This window comes from Homarus americanus, unplaced genomic scaffold, assembly GCF_018991925.1.
Source record: "Homarus americanus isolate GMGI-L3 unplaced genomic scaffold, GMGI_Hamer_2.0 scaffold48354, whole genome shotgun sequence".
NCBI classification, from domain to species: domain Eukaryota; kingdom Metazoa; phylum Arthropoda; class Malacostraca; order Decapoda; family Nephropidae; genus Homarus; species Homarus americanus.
In genome coordinates this window covers 7,861,254-7,880,846 of record NW_024723833.1, presented here as the reverse complement: position 1 = coordinate 7,880,846, position 19,593 = coordinate 7,861,254, and the positions used below count along the sequence as shown (strand labels likewise).

Sequence of the window (19,593 nt, the reverse complement as noted above, 5' to 3'; positions counted from 1 at the left end):
ACCTCGTCCTTAATTCTGAAACTATCTGCCACCTCTATTATGAGACTATCTGCCACCACCACCACCACTACAGTACTATGAAACTACCTGCCATCATTACAGTACAGATGCTCCTCTACTTAAGAACATTCAACTTAAAAACTTTCAGAGATACAAACATCATCACTGAGGGGCGTTATCTGCCAGAACAGGTGTCTTATGTGGATGAGACTGGATTATTTTGAAGAAAATTCCAGATAGAACAAACATTACCTAAATGGAGAAGAGCGAGCCAGGTTTTAAGGCTGTATTAAAGGGTATAGCTGTACTAAATATCCATAACCTTTTAATTTTTTACAATATGTTTGGTATCGACAAGAGTAAAGTTGGACTTACAAACAAGCCTCAAGAACGTAACTCGTTCGTAAGTAGAGGAGCACCTGTACTATGAATCTACATGCCACCACTATTATGAAACTATTAACCACCATTATTATGAAGCTACCCCTCACCATTACACTCTCCAACTCTACCTACATCCTACACTCTCGAGGTGTGAACTGTCATCAGTGCAGGAGGATGAGTAAATGTAAAATGAGCCAGAATGTTATGTCTAATGTGATCTGGAAAAATGAGGCAATATCATAGTTTTAAAGGATTCAGCATGAACCATTTTAGTCACAAAATAAATCACATTGCCAATGATGAAATGAAACCCACTCTTTAATATTAATGCCAAAGGTTGAACAAATAAAAATAAATCAAGAAATAGCTATTTTGAAAATAAATGAAATATTCAACAACCAGTTTTTCTGATACGATTCTTCATTCTTATTAAAAAACTCATTCTTTTGTAGTTCTCTTAAGGTTTTCTCTGAAGGAATTTTTTCCCAATCCCTTTCAAACACAATCAGTCTTATAGAATATCCTTTCACATTTCACAGAACCTTCAAACTTTGGCCAATGTCTACTGTTCATGTGCAGTCATCAAATATAGAAATATCCTCAACCTAAAAACAACTACTTTTCTACCTATGATGTTTAAGTCCATAAAGTTCATTCCAATCTCGACTGACTGGTGTATAAGCGACAATCCCAATAGTCTTTATTTTTCTTTCATTCACATTATTAGGGGTGCCACCAGTCAAAGCCTTTTAAAACATTACTCAGGACGGATGTACAGATGCTGATCCCTGATAATTAGCCACTATTGGGTTATCTCACCCCCTTGGCAGGATAATGGCCCATCACTGGAGTGTTCCACCCTCAGAAAGTGCACCCAAAAGTGTACTGCACTCATGTACAAGGATTTGGTAAAAGGAGAAAATTCAATCCTCCAATTCCAGATAGTAATCAAACATAAGATCCTCCACATCACAAATGCTGTATCATTGAGCAGGAAAAACTTTAGAATAATTCAATGAATCATTAAGAACCTAACACAACTAATTTGGCAGTAAACACCTGTGATTTATTCCAACCTTTACATCAAGTAACTTGATGAAGTCTTTTCCTTTCAAGTCACATATATTTCACTATAATATAATAAAACAGTCAGCCCCCCCAAATCAGCTGATGTTGGCATGACAATGGTTACCAAGTTGATTAATGTAATTATGATGGAATTTATTGCTCCAATTGGCTGACTGAAAAACATGACTGTGAATACTTAAAAAGGCGATGTATTTGAATAAGGAAACTATAGAGGGCTGTTATAGATGTTATGGAAAAGAGTGATAAAGAAATTGAAAAAGGAGAGAGCAGATATTTATGAAATGCAGTCAGTTTAAACATCCTCAGCACTGTATCATGCATGTTATCATAACTTATACAGTGTCAATACACTCTCATCCATGCTTTCATAAGATTACAAATTCCATACATTTGTCCATGTTTTCACATACATAGTCTCAATTTAATTTTATTTTTTGTTTTCATTAGTTTTTGTCATCTTTACACACTTTCGGGAAGACTTTCGTGACTTTGAGTAATCTCGGTACCATTTATCCAGTGTCTCGATATCTGGAATGCTCCAAAACCTGGCTATATTCTGGAATAAACTATTTAAAATGAGTACCAAGTAATTTCCGAGTCGAGCGGGAAATTTTCAAAGGGTCTGCCACCTATAAGCATATGTTTGGGCTTTTTCAATTCACAGTTTCACATAGATACCATACCCATAATGTTCTTCATTTCTTTTGCTCATTTACATGCACACACAATTCTACATACAAAAAGTACAAAAATAAATAAATAAATAAATAGTTATCATAAGGTATAAAGCTTTAGGTATCTACGGGTCCATGGTGCTCTAAGGATGCTGTTGACTTGCTAAGGTGAGTGTCAGTGGTGAATGAGATGCAGTTTGTACAGTAACTTATACTGTATCAATTTTGCTCTTTTAATGCTTTCATCATTGCTATTAATATACTTTTGTTATAGCTGTTTATATGCCTACAAATTCAAGTTTTAATGTTGCAGTGTAAAGTTAAAGCTACTTTTAGGGGTGAATTTAGTGATCTGAACAGTTTTTACAGTGAGTTACACAGGTTTTACTGTACATTTAATACATTTTAAGCCTGGCTCTCCAAATTATGAAAAAACCTTATCCAATAATCCCCAGGACCCAAGCATGCTGGATAAATAGTCCCAGACTTGTACAGTATATAAAAATTATTAGTCATCCCTATTGACTGGAAGTTAATTATGGTTATTTTGAATCCATGGAGAAGTGGATGTTAAATGTCTATAATATGGGTTACACCGAAGGCATAGTATGAAAAACTCAGTGAATGAAAGTAAAAGATGTAATTATATGTTAGCAACTGACATGTAATAGTAAAATACAGTAATGCAGTCAAATTACTGTATTGAAAAAAATATAATATAATAATGAAATGAAGAGAGTAGACCCTGATAGTCACACCAAGTACAAGCAGACAAGAAGGCTGTTATGAGCAATAGCTAGGATAAAGCAGAAAACAATCAAAGGACAAAGAAGAACACATATGACATAAAACTAGCAGAGTTAGTTGATTGTACACACAGGACAGTGTTGAGATGGTATGTTTAAGTGGAGGAAATACTGGACACATAAGTCTATCTGTGCATGTGGTTTAATAGTAGATGTAGCAAGAACTATAGGTATGAACTACTGGTGAAGTGTTTGTGTAGTGGATGGCACATATGATACATGTCGATGTTAACACATAAAGGGGTGCCTAAATAGAGCAAAAACAAGTGTGTAAAACATGTCCACCACCCAGTGTTAGTAATATTCGATAGTCACTTTTGCCTAAATACACAAACTAAACATTATATACATGTGAACTTTGCTATTTGTATGAAACACATCTCACATAGTTCAGTAAGGTGTGAACAACAGGTGAGAGCTAGAGTACAGTACTGTACAGTATATACAAGAGGAAGTGACTGAAAAATAGTGTCATATTATATTTTTCAGAGTTAGCAAAGGCGCAGGATGTAATACAACAATGCATCTTGTTCAGGTTCCCTTACTCTTTTGAAAATATGATGCTACATTTTGCTGTAAAAGACAGCCACATCAATGGAAGTACCTTCATATTATAATATAATGCGCTATTACAAGAATATTAACCCCGAGAGCATGGAGAGGTTTATGAATTTGCCAATTGTGGAATCCAAGGTTAACTTGGAATATCATATAAACTAAAATTATCAGGGAGGAGGGTATACAGTACTTTGTTTTTAATAGAATATGTAAATAACTAATGTATATTGCTGAAGCAGATTTTCTTAAAACACCATATCTTGCTTTTACTGATACACGATGCCTACATCCTCATGATCCCTTAAGTAGTCCATAATTTAAAGTCATACCTAAAAGGGCCTCATCATATCTAATCACCACAAACAATGAAATATCAAATACAGGTCAATATCCTTGATGATGACCAATGAATGCCAAACAATCTTTCATATAAAGATCTTGTGACATGTCAAGACAATACTTTAACTCCCATGCTGGTCTTGGTCTAACTGTCACTGAAGACTTGAGTTAATGCTGACTTTGCAAAATACTGTGCCTCCAAAACTTAAGCAAGCAGTTTCTTTAACAACACTTCTACTGTATTCTTCCCAAACTTATATTGTTTGACGAACAGTAAATCAATATCTGCTTGAATCAAACAATCTGCTAATGTATCAAAAATATACCTAAAGGACTTTATTTTCATTTCTATATTTGTTCCTTCTTAATTAAAGACTGCATTTTCAAAAAAATCAATATATGATCTTACACTGAAAACTAATACCCACTTGGGTAGGTGGATCCTAATCCTACTTTAAACAAATTCACTTTAATAGCACCTGCCTTCCCTATCCAACCTTTATTTCCATTCTCCTGTCCTTCAGATCTGTTAGGTATCTTACCATTTACTGATATATCATAATTTCAGCATTGTGAAAATTTTCAAACCATCATCCCTCTATTATTAAAAACTACTTCCACAGCACCGATTGTCACCATAACACTACCGAGATATTGTATCACATACAACACCCTCCTTTGAAACCTTTGATTTTTGTATCTAACAAATGTGAAACTTTCATTCAGCAGCTATTTTTCTTCTGTACAAACCTGTAACCCTCCAATATAGGACATGGAGGGACCTCACATTTTTCCTCAGTCAATCTTTCTTCTCTCCTAATAGTTACAAGCCAACTTCTTGAACAATGGGCTCCATGTCAAAAGAGTAACTTTGTGTGTCAATGCTGTTATGTGCATCTAGTTTTACAACTCTCCATGAGCAACAAAAGAAAAAAATACAAGCCAATCCATCTTCAGATACTCTACCTGCATCATCTGAGGATCATACAGGAGCCATTTGTGTCGTGTATTATGGCCTGAGATTATGAAATTCCCTTGAGGCCAAATTAATGCTGTAAAACATCTATTAAAGAGGCCCTCAAATACATCTAACCTTATCCTCCCCTACAAGCTACTCCTTCTAGTTTCCCAGTACAGTAAAATCCCAGGTGCCAGACAAAGAGTTTTGTGGTTAGTTGAAACTCACTCTTAGAATCTCCCAATAAATCCTACAATGCACAGTGATACAGACCGACCTCGCAAATTCGCGTCTGGGAAAAACAGACTTCTTTAACACGTATTCCACTCTACATAAACGACGTGGTTTAGAAATAATGAAAATATAATATAAAATTATAAAATAAGAAAAATGAAGAGCATGGGTGCACATGTGTCTGATTGGCCAACCCAGCTGCTGCATTTATTGTTACTTGTAATAAAGCTATAAAAGTTGTGGAACATATTCTCTACTTATAAAACTAAGTCTATTGGAAAATCGCTTCACTATAAAAATTTAAGGAATGCATCCCTTTCATGTATCAAGGATAGCCTGTACACATTAAACAACATAAATAACCATATGTTGTGTACAGTACTAAAAAATTAAAAACAAATTCAGATAAGTGAATATAGACTTCGTCAACCAATGTACAGACGTTATATTTAAATTAAGTAACTGCAGGTTCTCTCTCCCTCTGTATGCTAATTTTTTTCTTTTCCCTGTGTATGGTTTTTTCTATCTCCCTCTGTATGTTAATTTTTTTTTCCAATATAAGTTAACGAGCTCAAGGGGTTATACAAATTTGGAGGAGTGTTTTACATCCTGCAGGTGGTGTGAGAGCCAGAGAAGCTGAGTGCTGCAGCAGTATAGACAACAGCCAAAGAGCCAACACCACCATCACTCGGCACAATTCTGGACACGTGGGGTTAGTTACCCTCACGTACGTTTTGTGCGTAGGTTGCTCGTCCTGCCGGAAGTTCCTCTCCTTGTCAAGACTGTTGTGGGAGACTGTGAGGTGGCTGACGGTAGCCTTTTCTGCTCGACTCCACTGCCTCCCAAGGAGAGAGCTGGAGATACCTTGCGAGAGGTCGCCCCAGTCTGGGACACACAACCTCTTCCGCTCTGCATTTTATGAGAAGTAGTGAGTAACTTTCCTTTTTGATTGCGAGGATTGATCTTAGAGAGATTACGCTTACCTTGCACTTTGTGAGTGGATAAAATGGATTTTATCTGGTCTTCAAAATAAGCTTCCATACGTAGAGTCATTGAGTATATCTGAAATGAGTGGGTGACATCATTATAAGAGGGTGATAATGAAATAGTAAGTACCATCCTCAGGTTTTAATATATATATATATATATATATATATATATATATATATATATATATATATATATATATATATATATATATATATATATATATATATATATATATATATATATATATATATATATTATATCTGTACCTTGCATATGGTATATAAAATTCTAAAAAATTATTAGTAGTAAAATTCGATATTATTTTTGTCTATCAAAATATATAATATCAAACCTTAAAAGAAATTTACCAGTGAAAACCCTTGTGATGAAGAGAAGCCCTACAGCGTTACTCACCCGGGACCTCTTATTCGTGTTATAATTTTTAGAGTTAGTAAATATAAGCCTCATATCCTTGGCAAAGTCATGGGGTGTGGTGTAACCGTTGGCAGACAGTTCCTCTCGTACTGTTGTCAAGTCCATTGGAACATCAATTACTTGGCTGTAGTCTGGGTAACGATCCAAATCTACAGGATATCTGTGGGAAAACACAATAAAATATATAGAAAAGTATGGAAGAAATGAAAAGCAACAGTTAATGAGGATGTGAAAATATCCATAAAGTCATGTACACTACTAACAAAATAAGTAATTGCACAGTTTTAAGCATCTAAATAATTAGTCTTCAACTGTTATATATTCTTTTAAGTCTGAATCCCATGTCATAAGCAGGACTGGCAGGATTAAAATCAAGTGAACTAAATATTTCTAACTCAGAGCAGAAATGTGATTTAAGTTGTTTTGATTTGTACTGGTATTACCTATGAAACCCGAGACTTTCATTGATAGTATTTGAGATTTAGATCAGACACACATTTCCATTTTTTCAATCTTTCCAGCCCTCCCTCCTCCATTCTATCTTTTCCCTTCCCATACCCAAAGACTAGTTACACTGTATTCTCTATTTTACGTTTTTACTTTGTACATACAGGGGTATTTTAATATATATATATAAATATATACCTATACAGTTGTACCCCGCTTTCCGCGGTCAATTGAACCCACAGGGTACCGCGTTAAGTGAACAACAGAACATATGGGATTAATTCCAATAGAGACTGGCCCGACCCCCAAACTCCACTTTTTGACAACACACAACTATGTTGTAGTAAAAATATTATCTTAACTTTATGATGGTATGCACACAATTAATAATTAAGAGAAATATCAATAATATTAGGTTTTTTAACACTTACATTAGTAGAAAAGATGGCTGGGCACACGGGGATGTGGGGTTGGTTCCGAGGCAGAGGGCAGATTATTGGACCTCACCTGTATCACTTGTATCAATTGTATCACTATCCACCACAGAGGCTTGCAGGGCCTCTTTGTCAAACCCCTCAAAGTCCATATAAGTCCATATCCTCACTATAATTATCACTATCACTGACTTGGGCCAGCTGTGGTGGGTGGCGAGTGAAGAACTCGGTAATGTTTTGATGACTGGGTGTCCTTGTGCGCATCGTGCCCGCGCCGCTTCCCGCGTATATGAGTAGATGAACCGCGTTAAGTGAAAGTTCGGTTCTGGCGAGGCACCGCGTATATGAGAAATCGCGTTAAGTGAAACCGCGTAAAGCGGGGTAATACTCTGTGTGTGTGTGTGTGTGTGTATATATGTGTATATATATATGTATGTATGTATGTATGTATGTATGTATGTATGTATGTATGTATGTATGTATGTATATATATATATATATATATATATATATATATATATATATATATATATATATATATATATATATATATATATATATATATATATATATACAGAAAACTGAATATTTAAAGCTATTACTGGTACCCGACGATAGTAAAACTGGTTACAACAGTAAGAATGAATGAACACTGACTGAAGGGAGATTGTTTCCACTTGATTTCAGATTTCAGCCTCCCTGCATTGCAGTGGAAAAAGACTTCCAAGAGAGAGAGAGAGAGAGAACGGATTAAATTTGGTAGTTACTGTGTCTGTCAGTGATGGGAAAAATAAATATCATTTTTGAACATTACCTTAAATTCTAAGATAATTTTTCAAATCCTCTCCCACTAAGTAACAGGATAGTCAGGAACAACAGTCGTTTTTCTACTTTTGCCATCATCCATTCACTTTTACAGCTTTGAAAGCAAGTGAGTCCCAAAGGCATGACTGCCCGTGGACACAGCCACTGTACAGCATACTAAGCCTTCGGTACACAAGGAGGCAGCATGGCCAATACTGCACTTGACCACCTTCACTTACCCAAGTTGTATACATAGGTACCCATTTACAGCAGGGTGAACTGGGAGTGCCTAGCTGTAATATCCCTATAAACCCCCTCAGTATCATGCTCTCCCATAATTCATGTACTCTGCTGCTTCCTTGAGTACCATTCCCAGAATTATTTCAGGGCAGCCTTCATCTTATCCTTTCATCTTCCTCTCTCCCTTTTGCTAACCACCTCTGAAATGTACAGACTTTTTACCAATATTTCACTATCCATTCTTTCTGATAAACACAATCTCACCTGAAAGGCATGGAATCCTCTCTTTCAAAAATACTCCGTAGGAGATCTTTGCATCTCTGCTGCCAGGTGCGACTATCTGGAAGTGGTTGGCCACGGCCCCTCAGTCCCTTGCTGTGACCCCCTTTACTGTGGTAACCTCTAGATATGCCTCCATCTGCTCTATTTACATTGTCCTCATCGCTGTGGTCTGGGGAGTGGTAGTTAGCCTGAAGCTGATGATACAGTTGTGTTGGGTCTTCACACTTCCCATCTCTGAGAATGAAATTTAAAATAATGACTAGTATTCAAGGGAAATTTTTATGTAGTATATTCTTTACATAATATAGCATCATGGTCTACATTCCCTTTCAGTTTTCTGAGAAAAACCAAAGTTAAGTGAGCATGTCTGTAAGAAAGAGGAAAACTGTACAGAAAAGTGTCTGACAACTGAAAATCTACTTTGTGAAAGATTTGAGCATTCTAAATATGAAATTTAAGAATATAGACTTATTCTCTTTTATTTAATTTTTCACATACTATATGGTATTAACTGAGGAAAAATTGGACAATCAGGCAACTGAATCAGTGACTGTGTGCTTGTCTACTTGTCTTCACATTAGTTTGAGGACTAAGTTATATGGTGATTGTAGAAGAATGATGACACATTGAAATCCAATTTGCACACTCAATAACTCTGAGCGTTAGAGAATAATAAAGTAAATTAGTGTACTGTACAGTACAAGTATTTGCAGATACTAATGGTATAATTAAATTGAAACATGTAATATGGTTTATCACATGCTTTCAATGTACAGTACACATGTTCATGTTAGCTTCCACTTTTAAATAATTACCGTATCTATTTAACAGCAACCTCTTGGTCCCAAACTTATTGGTTGACAGATACTTTACTATGTAACAAAAGAAGTAATACCCATTTCATCTTCAAAGAAAAAATCTGTTTCTTCACTTTTATTGTTGTACCAAAGAAAATGAGTAAATTTTTAATGTAATGGCAAGAATGACAAGTAAGGCATTAATATGATGAAAGTAAGTATGATATTGCCATGATATGAATGATGAGGGAGGGATGACTAAAAACTTTGACTTTACAGCAAGTGACAGTCGATGGACAGCAATCAATACTTCAAGGATAAAATGCACATCTGAGAACATACTTGATAAGCTTTAGGCAGAGCTCTGTGACAATTCTAGCTTGGCGGACAATGTTGCTCCCCTTCTGGTTAAACTTCTCTGTATTTGTTGCAATATATCGCACATCAAATTGGACTGCGTTGATGCGCCGATAAAACCGATTATCTAGTCTACTCTGAAAAGTAATCAAACGTCAGTAGAGAAAACTGCACACAATAGTTGCATTTATGCCATAAACTGCACATCAATTAAGCACAATAAGTAGTAAAGGTCCAAAATTGTCAATGCACATTTGTAGAAAAGTATAGAGGTGCACCTCAGTAACCACAAGGAGGAATAAGAAATTCCAACAGTCACTTGTCAAAAAGACATTTTACTACCTACAGTAAATACTACATGAAGAGTCAAAGCCAATAATTGTAAGAATCCCTTTCCACATCTAAATAATGCCATATCTGCTATTAAAACCTGTTGACTACTGAAGTATTTTTGGTAAATACTATATCAAAGGTTACAAAAAATATTTTCTTATTCTTACAAGGGTTTTCCAGCTATGGCAGAGAGAGGATACAATCAAGAGCAACATGAACAAACTTTCATTTCTTCTTCTTGCTGCCTGACCAAATAACGAGTATGTTCTTATATGATGTTTCCTTTTTTAAAAAAGTCCGCAGATATTCATCTTGTTTACCAAAGCCATTTTATTTATCATTCCAGAATTACTCTCCTTTTAAAAATACAGTAATACCCCGGCTAGTGCTCAGGATATGCTCCTGGAAAATGGAGTGTTATCCAAAACAGTGCTCTGTGAGTCATTATACCATTGCATATATGGATATGCATTGCCAATGACATTATATTTTACCTATGAGATTTATACACGTAGTACCATATTGTGTGTGAAGGGTACAGGTATTAATAAACACAGATTATTGTTGTAACATATCTTTACTGATTAATTAAAAATAAAGAAAGAATATTGTGTCATGAATGACAGTCTTTTGATGAATAGTGATGACAGAAGTAGAATAAGTGACAGAAACAGCATGTAAGTAAAATGAAGTGGGAGGGAGGGAGGGAGGGAGGGAGGCAGGAGGCAGTGTATATTGTATGGCTTTGCTTTGGCTAATCCATCACCAATATTATGAATTAGGTGGTGATAATAGAGGTAGTGGTGAAACATCTTGTGGTAAATGGTGAGGTGGTAATGCGTCAATTGGTTTCTTTGGTAATACTGCACCTGGAGCACTGCCAGATGCTATTGAACAGCTGATATCTACCCACAAAATTGAGTGTAAAAACAAATGAGCAACAGTGTATCACTTAAACATAACATAACATTTCAAAATATGAAATGAAGCGAGACCTGCACATAAAATAAAATTGTAAAATACATTTATTAATCAACTGTAGTTATGGGTACTTACCAACACAGCACTAAACCAGCAACACATCACAACAGCAGTGGGAGACTTGATGCGTAAAATAGTCACAATAATATATATAAAAAAAAAAAAAAAACGGGGCAACAAGAAAGTGTCCACAGAGTAAGCGCAGCAAAATTTGTACTGTACTGTAAACAGGGAACTCGGCCCTGATTGGCCGAGTAAGTAAAAACAGAGCAGCTTCTGGTGTGTTGTTAGTGTTCGGACTCGTGGCCTTTGATTATCTTTATGGATATTTTTTCTTTCCCTAGAGCTCCAAGATGCAAGCAAGAGTGCTATAACAAAACAGCTCTATTTTTGAAGGACTTTCAACCATATTTCTATTCTAGCTAGAGGGTCAACATGTAGAGGAAGGGTGAAAATGGTGATATCTACCAAAAACGCATTTTGCCCGGGGTGGCGCTTCACCCCCTTCTAATGCTGAGCGCCTCATATACTATATGTACCTTTGTTCATTTTTTACTCAGTTACATGAACATACAATTCTACATACATATTGTGCAAAAACATAAAAATAAAAAAGTAAAAAATAATTATCATAGGTAAAACACATATAAAGGGAATAAACATTTCTTTATGCACGAGTTAGCGAGCTGGCTGGGGAGTGGGAAGAGGGAGAAGTGTGTGTGTGTATGGGGGGGGGCCACTGCTAGGAAATCAGCTGGGTTGCATTGCTATAGTGAGTGTTCAGGTGAAGCAGCTAGCGTCTATGCAAATGACAGTTGTATTAAATTTTCATTTGGCTTAAACTATATTGTATACAGATGTAGTTTGAAGTAGCACAATTGTTGAATAATATAAGAAAGGTGGATGGCATGGTATTAAGAATAATGGGAAAGGAGGTACAGGGAGTTGTGAGTTTTCTTCAACCTTTTGATTTACTGTGTAGGCCGTTACTTTACATCGGTGATAATATTCCTTAGGTTTTTAATTTATATATTGGTATTATTTTTATTTATTCTTCATATTTACTGGTACAGTATATATTATTTTAAGAAAACTGTGGCTACAAGAGAAAAATTACACACAAAAGTTTTGCCCTAAATCTTCCCTGTTGAAATGGGGGTTGCATCTTATATGCAGTAAAATACAGTAGCAGCATACCTCCATACATCATCACCTTTGCTTCCTTTAATACTACTGTATCAAGCTGGAATCTCCAATCCCTGAAACTTTCCAATAGTCAGAATTTCTTTTTTAAACATTCCAAGAAATTTAAGGAAAAATCTCTCCATTCCAGGTATCCAAATGAATTTCCGAGATGTCAGATCATACTTTGATGCAGGAATGCGTACTAGGCGTGTAGATGGGCAATCTGATTGAGTAACTTAAGCCACAGGCTAACACACTGTAATTGGCTAATACTGTCATGTGACTGCATGGCATGTCTGTGATTGGTTGATGCATCTCCCAGCTTATCTCCTCAAACCCTAGCATCATGACGTGTTTAGTTCATAGTCCGCTGCCATTGTACCAGGTTGTTCCCTTGCTCACTGCTGTTTTTGCATACTATCTGTGTTGTGCAGTACTGTACATTGCTGTACCAAGACATAAGCAGCTAAGAATACAGTCTTAAGAAGTAAACAGTGACTACAGTGTGTGTATACTGTTAATTTACATTTTTGAAGTGTGAGTACTGTACATACAGTTCTGTACATAGCAGAGTGAACAGTGTTTGCATACTGTAGCCTTGTGAGTAGTGTTTCTGTGCACTGTACAGTACTTTACTGCACGTGTACATTGACGAAAGTTGAACAAACTTGAAAAGAATGTTCTTGTGAATGTTTTATAGGAGTGTGGAGTGGGCTTGTCGACCATCTACAATGTTAAATATACCAAAGCAAAGCTGAGGAGGCAAAAACAGAAAGCTATGCCAGGTGCAGGTGATTGCTGTAATATAGTGATAATAATGTGTTTGTAAGTAGCTGAACATTCATGTGCCAAGAATTAGAGGGAAATCATTTCATTAAAATGGAAAACTTGGGGTGCCTCACAGTAAGTTTTCACCAATTTCATTCCACAAACATTTTCTTTAGAAAAGGAACCAGAAAGAATCACAAAACAATGCTCAAATAACAACATTTTATCTCATTATAGTCATAAGTGTTGTAAATAATGTATTTACATAAATATTCACAGAAAAACATGAAATAAAAGAGGGACAATAGAAGAGCAAGCATGAAGTAGTAATATAATAGAAAAATTTAAAATTGTAAGCCAGGTAAAAGTAAATGTAGTACAGTACCTCTAGTAGGTGGGTTTAGGGTTACAGTATATCAGTCCCAAGGAACGTAAGGTTAAAAAAATCTTCATAAACTTACCTTAATTGTGGTGAGATCCATCGGGTAGTCAATAATTAAAGCGTACATGGGATAAACGTTAAGATCAACAGGAACAAGGAATGGTTCAGCGATGGCTAGACTCATGATCTTCGAGAGACCCACGGAAATTCTGTCACATTCGAGGCCAGGGTCCCGCATTGCCCATTCTTCATCCAGCAGAGTATACATCAAGCCTTCTAGCTCTTCCTTTTTCACTGCCACACTGCCTCCAGTCTCCACTGCCTCCACTGAGTTAACACATCATTGTATCATGTTAAAAATTTAATTATGAAACGAATAACGACAATACAGGGTAACCGTTATACTGACATCTATCTTTTTTAAATTTACTAGTGGTGATAGAGTACTGATCTTGATGAAACAAAGCAGCATCTGAGTGGTTCCCTGCTTTAGCAAGCATTAGGGTTTATAATTATAAAAAATGGGCCTCATTTTATCAAAATGTGACTGTAATTGTCCTCCCACATTTGTACCTTGTTCTTTCAGCATTATTACATCTCCAATAGGAATTTTAGTTGCACCCAGCTATATTCATAGTTGTGACATTCTAGGAGCAAGTGTCATTGCTGAATAATACACAGATAAGATATTCAAGGTGCATGTATAGTCAACAAAAATAATTTCTGCATCTTTACGGTGCTATAAAATATAACACACTGGGCCAAGAATTCTGAACAACTCATTTATTAGGGTGATTCCAGTTATTTTCTCTGCATTAACTATATGTCATATACATAATACATTATATTAGTTACACAATGCATTGCACAATCAGAAATACCAACCTTACCAAATTAACATGGCCTCAGTCAGTTATCATTGCGAAGGCAGTCAGATCCAGAAGTGCAGATTTTTTTTTTGACTGTACGTACACATGCCAATTGTTTGATTTGTGTGATAAGAGAAAATAAACCAATATTGTATTAAGAAATTTTTACTAGTTGTTCCAAGTGTAACATTCGTGAGCTTGTGGAGAAGGTCAATGGCTGAGATATTGGGGAGGGTAAAAAAAAAAAAAACTATGCAATTCGAAAGTCATATGAAAAGAAGTTACCTCATGATTATAAACTACTTGTTTGTATTACTGTCTATAATTTCATGAAGTTCTCAAATCTATCAACTATAACTTACTGTTATCAATCACAACTTACTTTCATCATCTATGACTTCCATGTCCCATGGACTAAGTCGTTCTCGTTCTCCGTTGTCCCAAAGAACACGATAACACATGAACATAGAATCTTGAAACTCGGGTAGATGAGGCTCCTGGCTCTCTACTGTGCCCAGCCACCAGGCATCATCAATGATACACCGGAATCTGTCACCTGGTCACAACAACCACAAATTATAATGTAGACCATGTTTTTAATCACACTTGCTACAATATCTACAACAGCTTAGTACTGTACCTGCTATTATGATTCATGGATACTTTCTGCAATACAAAACAAAGGATATTTGCATTATGCAGACAGAAGTTATGATCCACAATATTAGAGAACTCAAGAAGTTCATTCTTTTCTTGGGTGTCCCAAGCAATTACTTTACTATTAATTTTTCTTTAATATAATGACAGTCTACATTGTAATGAACTGGTTAGCACCATTCCGATTAAAAGTATATAGGTACTTTTAATAAGTTTTATTTTACACTCTAGCAAGCCTTAATGAGTAATAATAAATTTATGGTGAGGTAGTGTTACACAGTTGACACAACTATATACTCATCTCTCATCACACCTAATCCTGTTTGCTTTTGACATCAAGGATCTTTCCTCAGTTATTAAAATTCAGTAAATGGTAATTATCAAGAGGGTTGGCATCCCTTTACCCTTCAGAATTTCAACATAACTTACATAAAGTTGTTGCATTCATCAATACTCAGTCAAAGAGGACTAAGGAGTCAACCAAAGAATGAAATTTTGTCTAACAACTTTCAACAGCCAACCACACTCTTACAGTCTAGAATGGGGTGATAGCAAATGTTTTAACATTTTCCCCACTTAAAACAGGATGGCCATAACCAAGATCATGCATGCTCACATGCAGGCACACACATGCACACAAAATTACCTTTCATTAACTGCCATATATTCTTTCTTACTGAGGTAATAATTGTATTCTCCTACGGTATTTCCTTTCCATCTTGTTTATCACTGTCACTTCATCAAACCCAGCATCATGCATCACCAGGAAAGACCTATTCTCTGCTAAGTCAGTCACTTACACTAGTTGTTCTCTATGAAGGTTCCTCCCCCTTACTTCTTGTGCATCCTTCACCTCACCTCTTCGTCTTTCACTTTTACCTTCTATCATTCACCTTTGAAGGGTACAGTACTCCCTCTTTACCAATCTTTTATTTCTCATGTCTAAATGTGTTCATACCATCTAAACAGACCCTTACCTGCATCTCTCTGACATTTTACCCACTTCTACAGCTCATTTCTGTGTCACTTATTCTCTCTATCTTTTAATAAAATGTAATTCCTTCAAACATGTCTTTCTGTCCCTTCTAATTTGATTCTTCTTTCAGCATCCAGAATAACAGGTTTCAAACCCATAAAAATTAGATCCTAAGGATTAAACACTTGGAAGCCTTGATAGTATCATGTCATCTGTGTACCAAAACAAACTACAAAATATGTGAGAGCCTCTGAACATCACAACCAAATAAAAAATAAAAAATCCTCTATATTCCATTTGCTATTATGATGTGACTCCGATTATTACAACCTGACTGCCATACAAGCATCTTCAGACACTAATCCCAGAATAGAATATCACATGCAGTACAAAATTTAAGACATTTAACACGAAAATGCAGACATAAACGTTGGTGAAGCAGAATAATCAGAATGTCTTACAAGACAATATGTGACAATTGGATACATGCAACAGCATTTAACTCATAGGACAAGAGCAAAGGTAAGTACAGTGGTCTTTCAATTAACGAAATTTCGGTTAACAAATTACCTCCCATAAGGATCTTCAATTCGGTTAACAAACAAAACTTTGATTAATGAAATCCTTATGAACAACACGTTTTGTTGTGAGCATCAGCTGATCAGCTGATGGGCTAGTCTGCCAATTCAGTAATCTGTTCTATGTTTACATTCGCTTCCAGTGGAGTAAATACCAAGAAAGTTGTGCTCTTTAATATTTTTGCATTTTTATATAAAAATTATTAGTCATTTTAAAATTTAGTTAGCATATTGATAATATATGCAGCACAGGGAACTAGTTTTTTGTGCACCCATCAGCCGCTTGACTCAGTAACCAGGCGTCAGTTTGGCTTTATTGACAGTGAAGTGAACATCTATTTTGTTGGTGTCTTGAATATTTTTGCATTTTTACATTGAAATTATTGGTGATTCTGAAATTTAGTTAACATATTGATAATATATAGCGCAGTGCAGTGTTCATTTAATTAAAATAATCTTGAATTACACCAAGTGAACTTAAAATTTTATTGGTGAAATTACTGAATCAAGCATGGGTCCCCTGAAAGGTGATTTCTACTCCATCCCCACTTCCTTCTCTTCTCCCTTCTCCTCCTCCACCCCCCATTTCTAATTCCCATCATCATCATCAAACAGGAACCTTCTACACACCTCAAAGTAAGTGTACTTTACTGCATTTTTTTTTACTTTGTATGTACTTTTCTGTGAGCTGGAACCAATTACCCAATATCCCATTGAAACAATGGATTCAGTTAACGAACGACTCTGTGGAACAAATTGCATTCGTTAACCGAGGGACCACTGTAACTGTGTACAATGGGGTAAGAGACCAAGAACATTATCTATATAAAACAAAACAATGTTCAAACAAACTCACCTGGCCTCCACTGTCTCCTTACAGCACTATCATATGTAGCCTTCAGAATTAAAAAATCCAGGACATCCGGCATGTCATGGTATTTGATAGTAAAGGAGTCTGAGGTGAGCTTTCCCTTGCCCAATTCCAAGATCCCCAGTTTAAGGCAGCACAAGCGTGGTGGCTTAATTTCATATTTTATTCCAATAATTTTTACGTATTCTTGGTGCTGAAACATAACAAAAAGCAATAGTCTTAAAATTTCTTAATTCACAAGATGAAAAATTGAATTATTTTACAAAACAAATTTCTGTAAATATTACCTGAAATTAAATAAAAAAAGAAAATGGATCAAACAAAGAATTGTCTAAAACCTAATCAAAGAAAACAGCCTTCAGAACACCCATGGACAAGCTATACATAATTTACAGGGTTTCCACCACTTTTACCACATGTATTATCCAGGCTTTTCCAAGGTAAAATTAAATGTTTCAAAACTCTTTTATAAACCAATCCATAACATTTTAACACAAACAACAAATAATATTCTTTGTTCCTTTTTGATGTTCGCAACTCCTAAGATGGTCCATACACTGTTTTCTTTCATAGAAAAGTTATCAAGAGCATCAATATAAAATCATTATCAGACTTAAATAATCACAAAAAACCTTTGTATTCCTAAAAGATGGAAAACATAAGATTATACAGTAATCACTATATTTCACAACAATTAATTCTAGCTGTAAACAAAAGTGAACTACTGTATTTTTAAGAATAGCTACAGAGTTCAGAGGTATATTTCTCTCTGCCAAAGATGAGAACTGTCATAAACATTATGTTTTAGAACTGATTTCCAGATTTTTCAAGTCTATTCACAAAATTTAGTAATGTTCATAGCTCTTCCAGGTCATAATTTTTTGAAGGCTTCACCATGTTTTCACAGTCAGTGGGAACCCTGAATTACAATGTAGCCCACACCAAAGACTATAAAAAGGACAGGAAAGCTCAGGCATTCACATGCAATGTTTAACACACGAACGAAAGCACACATTTGGTAGTGGGACGGATAGATGTTGCTAGTGTGGAGCACGTCATCTGCCCGTTTACACAATGAATATGACAATCGGAATCCGCACACGAGCGCAATATACAATTGAATGGACTTCTCAACATGACAAGTAAAGGACACCCGTGCATAATCTGCAAACGGAGAAAGGATACACATCCCGATTTTGCATTTCATCGATTCCCCAAAAATAAAGAAAAGTAAGTATTATAAATATATTTAAAAAATAGACTAAGAGTAAGATTGTATTAGACCTATTTATTACCGATGTATAATATGTTGAAAGTTAAATAATTTCCATGAAAGATGCTAGGGGCAGGTATTATCCTTATTATAATTTAGTAACTAAGTAATTCTGGATAAATTTCTTCATATGTAGTAGATGGCAGAGGATACTAGGCACACTTTTGAAGGGGAAAACATTTGAAGAGTGTTTGTTGGGGTATGTGCCGGTTTGGCAACAGTGTATCAGTCCGTCAGGGGACGGGAGTTAGTTCCGGCACAGACGCCATGCTGTGTGGACATGTCTGTCTTCCCTTGTCACCTTCGCTAATAAACAGACTATGAATGCGGCATTTAATTAGGGTTGGCACCCTAACAAAGAGCTAAATAGAAGCCACTGTGTATGCATTATTATTATTATTATTCAGCATCCTGTTGGGAAAGGTACTTGGTAGTGCGCACAATATGCTGAGAAAATATTACACCTAGTTGTGGTGTTTATGCCCGAGCTTTTCCGTCTTTCTTATAGTGTTTGCCCACACCCTTCTCCGTATACAATTCACAAAAAATCGAACAGAATACAGTACAGTATATCACAACATTTGAAGGCAAATATCATACTTACCCTGAGCTTATTTGTAGTTCTCATCCAAGGCAAACTCCGCTTATCATAAGTATAAAGCTTCCTGTTCATGACAGCTTCAACGTAGAGCATGTGGCCTTGCATAAAATAAATTAGTTCATCTCCCATTTGTGGGAAATATGGAGCTTTCTTGGGAACAGTTTCTGTTAACCATTCTGGTGGACGGAACTCCTCGGGGATTTCATCTGCACCTCCACTGATCTCTGAGAGGTTAGGTCTTGGTCCTCGCTGGAAGAAAAAAAAAATCACTACTGAGTGATAACAAGTAAG

At 35.8% G+C, this 19,593-nt stretch overlaps 1 protein-coding gene across 3 annotated transcripts in view; it reads right to left on the bottom strand.

The window, feature by feature from the left end:
* The window catches only part of LOC121863864 (PH-interacting protein-like), a 41,761-nt gene that overhangs the window by 4,983 nt on the left and 17,185 nt on the right, over window positions 1-19,593 (bottom strand). For 2 of the 3 annotated variants that reach the window (XM_042362755.1, XM_042362756.1), the window contains exons 17-24: window positions 19,306-19,551; window positions 17,414-17,621; window positions 14,729-14,902; window positions 13,557-13,804; window positions 9,814-9,965; window positions 8,657-8,908; window positions 6,447-6,627; window positions 5,774-6,104 (exon numbers count right to left, since the gene is read on the bottom strand). In XM_042362755.1, coding sequence (XP_042218689.1) covers window positions 5,774-6,104; window positions 6,447-6,627; window positions 8,657-8,908; window positions 9,814-9,965; window positions 13,557-13,804; window positions 14,729-14,902; window positions 17,414-17,621; window positions 19,306-19,551 — 1,792 coding nt within the window. The remainder of the gene's footprint in view (window positions 1-5,773; window positions 6,105-6,446; window positions 6,628-8,656; window positions 8,909-9,813; window positions 9,966-13,556; window positions 13,805-14,728; window positions 14,903-17,413; window positions 17,622-19,305; window positions 19,552-19,593) is intronic. The other variant, XM_042362758.1, reaches the window with a different exon arrangement.